The sequence below is a fragment of the Charadrius vociferus genome, unplaced genomic scaffold (assembly GCF_000708025.1).
Source record: "Charadrius vociferus isolate BGI_N301 unplaced genomic scaffold, ASM70802v2 scaffold41, whole genome shotgun sequence".
NCBI lineage: Eukaryota > Metazoa > Chordata > Aves > Charadriiformes > Charadriidae > Charadrius > Charadrius vociferus.
The window spans coordinates 1549001-1553186 of record NW_009647013.1 but is presented as its reverse complement, the minus strand read 5'-3'; the positions used below and the strand labels follow the sequence as shown (position 1 = coordinate 1553186).

Sequence of the window (4186 nt, the reverse complement as noted above, 5' to 3'; positions counted from 1 at the left end):
TGTCCCCCAGGACTCCCAGGTCCCTTTCCACAGAGCTGCTCTCCAGCAGGTCAGCCCCAACCTGTACTGGTGCATGGGGATGCCCACACTAAATCACTTTGCTCATTAGCCACGTCCTAACGAGCTCTGCCTGACCTCCAGCTGCTGCTGCTCAGGGCTGGGTGTCCCGGTGTGGGGCCAGGCGGGGATACTAAAGACACCAAAGTGAATGCAGGATTTATCCAAAATCTTGCAAAAAAAGGCGAGATCAGAGACCGAAGTTTGGGCTAGGTGCTTTTTTGGGAGGGACAAAGAGGGGTTCAGGGACGGGGAGAAAGGCGGTGCGAGCCTCCAGGAGCCAGCAAACCGCTGCCGGGCTCGCGAGAGAGGATATTAAAAGCAGGCTGCCTTGAAACCACCCCGTCTCTGTTGCCGAAAACATCCTGTTTCCGCAGCTCCGAGGTGGTTGGCGGTATTTTTAGCAGTTTACTCATTTTCTAACCCATTTCCACGGGGCGTGGGGCGAGTCGCAGGACACCTGCTGCCCAAGCCAGCTTCGAAACGATGCCTTGGGGGAGTTGCCTCGCCAAAACCGTATGTACGTTTTTTTTAGGGAGGTTTTGGGGGGAATGTTCCTCCTTTCCCGAAGGCAGGATGGGAAGGAGCGGAGCAAGACAGGCAGAGCATTCCCAGCTCTGGGATGGAGGGATGCTGGCAGCGGAGGGCACGGACCATGGGGCACGGTTGCCCCATGGCCCTTGCCCAGGCAGTGTGGGGAGAGATGGTTTTTGTGGAGGGATGCTTTTTGGGGAGCAACCGGGGTATCGCAGCTCCACATCCCTCTCCAAAGAGCCTCAGGTCTGGAGATGAGCTGGACACCCCATGCTGGTTTGCCCCTGGTGGGATGGTGTCTGCTCCAGGTGGGACCTGCTCCCACCGGGGTCCTCATCGCGGCCATGGGAGGACTGGGATGGCATCAAGCGGCGATGTTCCTCTTACAGCTCTTCCCAGCCCGAGGAGAACAAGTCTACATCACTAAACGCTGTATCTCTCTGCACATCCTCCCCTCTGAGGGGAGATGAAGGGTGCTGGGCAGAAGGTCTCAGCTCCGACACACTGGTTTCTGGTCTCCAGTAGCATAAAGTGGGATTTTCCATGGGAAAACCAAACCTCCACCATTAAGGTTGCCCATGAATACCCAGTTCTGGTCCTCCATGGACCGTCAGCTCCAACGTTGAAGTTTCAGCCCCAGACACCTGAACCTGAGGACCATCAGGGTTGTCTCCCTGGGTTACGTGTGGTTCTCAGCTGGATGGGGTCTCCTCCCCCCGTCGCAAGACCACCCTGTGCCTACGGTTTTCCTTTGATGCGATAAGAGTGCTCCGGGCACCCGCGGTCGATGTTGGCTGGCTCCAGTCAGCTACATCCAAAGCCCCGAGGTTTGGCTTCAAATTCCAGACATGCAGAAAGCAATAACAAAAAGAGATGATTTTTTTTTTTTTCCCCTCTTTATTTTGCCTTTCTTTTCCAAGATTGCGGTCCACAACCCCGGGGGGGGTGGTGGGGTGGTTTAAGGTGGTTTTATCGGGGTCTTACTGAAAGCTGAAGCCCTGCCAATCACGGGACTCCAGGAGGTGGGGCTTTGAAGATGCCTCCAGCTCTCCCTGCCCTCAGCCTGTGCCATAATGGTCTTGTTATTGCTGGAGCCGCTTTCGGGTGAGCAGCTGTAGCTCAGCCCGGGACAAGATCGCCTGTCCCGAGCTCTTTTGCACAATTCATGGCATCCCTCGCTGGGGGTTTCGCGGGCCAACAACAACATTAAAACAATGTAATGCAAGAAATAAGTGGGAGAGGCTTCAAAATTCCAGTGAAACCTTCTCTGTCCCTTCCCGAGCCGGGGAAAAAAAACCCACAAAATCCACCCTTTGCCAAAAAGACGCGGGCTGCCTTCGCATGAAATCCCTCTCCCTCCTCTCCAGCTGCCTGCGGGCACAGAAAATCACCCCAAAAGGGACGACGTGGGGGGCAGCGCTCGGCCCTGCCCCAGCCCCGGAGAGCAGCTAGTGGTGATTTGGGGCTGGAAAGGTTGGGGGGAAGTCCATAGTTGTGTGTGTCCCCCTCCCTGTGGATGCTGGGAAGGAGGTGGGTGGGAAGGGAGGAACTGGTCCTTAGTGGTGGCGTTTCCCACCCGTGCCCGCTGCGGCACCCATCCAACGCCCCCCACACCCAGCAGGGGGGTGGTACGGGGAAGTGGGAAACCAGGCATCTTCCCAAAACTGCTTCCAGCACGACGAGGAGGGGGAAACAAGCCGGCGGCGAGGCGGACCACATGGGATGCGTACGCGGGGAGGAGCAGGGGCTGGGAGCAATTACAGGCATTTGCGAGCAGCTTTCCCATCCCTGCGCTCCCCAAAAAGCCGGAGAAGGGAAGGCAAGGAGTCCTGCCGGCACGCGCGGGCTCGTCCTTACCCCACGCAAAATGATGGGGGGGACGGGGGTGACCTAGTGCCCGTGACCCAGTGATGGGAACGATTCCAACCCCCAAACACGGGGGTTCCTGAGCATCTCCATCCCCAGCACGTGACGCTTGGACCCTGCGGCGACTCCCACCTCAAAGCTTAGATCGAAACCGCTCCAGACGTGCAGTATGGAGCCGTGATGGGCTCATGGCATTGTCCCCAAGGAGCTGGAAGCAGGGCGCTTCTGCTCCATCCCATATTTTCCTCCCCTGGATGGCATGGAAAACCCTCCCAAACACCTCTGCAGAGGGAGCAGAAACACGGGTCCATGCCCATAGCCAGACCCAGTGGTCTGAGCTCCTGCAGAGGGGAATCCCAGACTGGTGATGGTTGGAAAGGACCTCTAAAGCTCATCCGGTCCAACCCCCCCGCCAGAGCAGGGGCACCTCCAGCAGTGGCACAGGACGGCGTCCAGGCGGGTTTGGGATGGCTCCAGAGGGGGAGACTCCCCCACCTCTCTGGGCAGCCTCTGCCACTGCTCTGCCGCCCTCACAGCAGAGAAGGCCCTCCTCAGGTGGAGATGGAACTGCCCATGGTCACCTTTGTGCCCGGTCCCTCTTGTCCTGTCACTGGGCACCACTGGAAACAGACTGTCCCCATCCCCCCGGCACCTCCCTTGAAGGATTGATCAGCGTTGAGAAGATCCCCCTCAGTCTTCTCTCCTCCAGACTGAACAGCCCCACGTCCCTCAGCCTTTCCTCAGCAGAGAGATGCTCCACTCCCCTCAGCATCTCCGTAGCCCTTTGCTGGACCCTCTCCAGCAGTTCCCTGTCCTTCTTGACCCGGGGAGCCCCGAACTGGACACAGCGCTCCAGATGTGGCCTCCCCAGGGCAGAGCAGAGGGGGAGGATGACCTCCCTCGCCCTGCTGGCCACCCTCTGCTTGATGCCCCCCAGGATGCCACTGGCCTTCTTGGCCACCAGGGCACATTGCTGGCTCGTGGGCATCCTATTGTCCCCCAGGACTCCCAGGTCCCTTTCCACAGAGCTGCTCTCCAGCAGGTCCGCCCCAACCTGTACTGGTGCAGGGGGTTATTCCTCCCCAGAGTACCGCTGCACCATGGAGGGAGGACCCAGGCTCAGCCTTACCTGAGAGGATGAAGACCCCGACGAGGATGAGGAAGACGAGGAGGTAGAGTCCCACCACGGCATACTTCAGCGCCGCCAAGGAGCCCAACCGGCCGCAGCGTCCTGCTGCCTTCATCCTCCGCCCGGGACCTGGGGGACAGAGCGGGGTGTGAGGGAGAGCATCACGCACCCAGCCCGCCGGGGCTCCATCTCCCATCTGGAGAAAATATGGCAAATATAACTTCATCGGCACCTGCAGCCCTGGGACTCCGCCTGCCAGGCAGGGGGCAGGCAGCAATAAGGGGACGGAGGAAGATAGGATGAGAGGGGACAGTTTTAACCTAAAAGAGGGAAGATTCAAACTAGGTATTAGGAAGAAATTGTTGCGGGTGGTGATCCCCTGGGGCAGGTTGCCCCGAGAAGCTGTGGCTGCCCCATCCCTGGAGGTGTTCAAGGCCAGGTTGGACGGGGCTTGGAGCAACCTGGGCTGGTGGGAGGTGTCCCTGCCCAGGGCAGGGGGGTAGATTAGATGAGCTTTTGTTGTGTTTTCGGCCGGGATGGGGTTGACTCTCCTGCCGGCAGCCGGGGCCGGGCTGCGGTTTGGGGTTTGGGTGAGAATAG

At 59.2% G+C, this 4186-nt stretch overlaps 1 protein-coding gene across 1 annotated transcript in view; it reads right to left on the bottom strand.

Moving 5' to 3' along the window:
• Positions 1–4186, bottom strand: part of SCARA5 (scavenger receptor class A, member 5) — a 49682-nt gene that overhangs the window by 39891 nt on the left and 5605 nt on the right. Inside the window, exon 2 of the mRNA XM_009895453.1 lies at positions 3587–3715. Coding sequence (XP_009893755.1) covers positions 3587–3715 — 129 coding nt within the window. The remainder of the gene's footprint in view (positions 1–3586; positions 3716–4186) is intronic.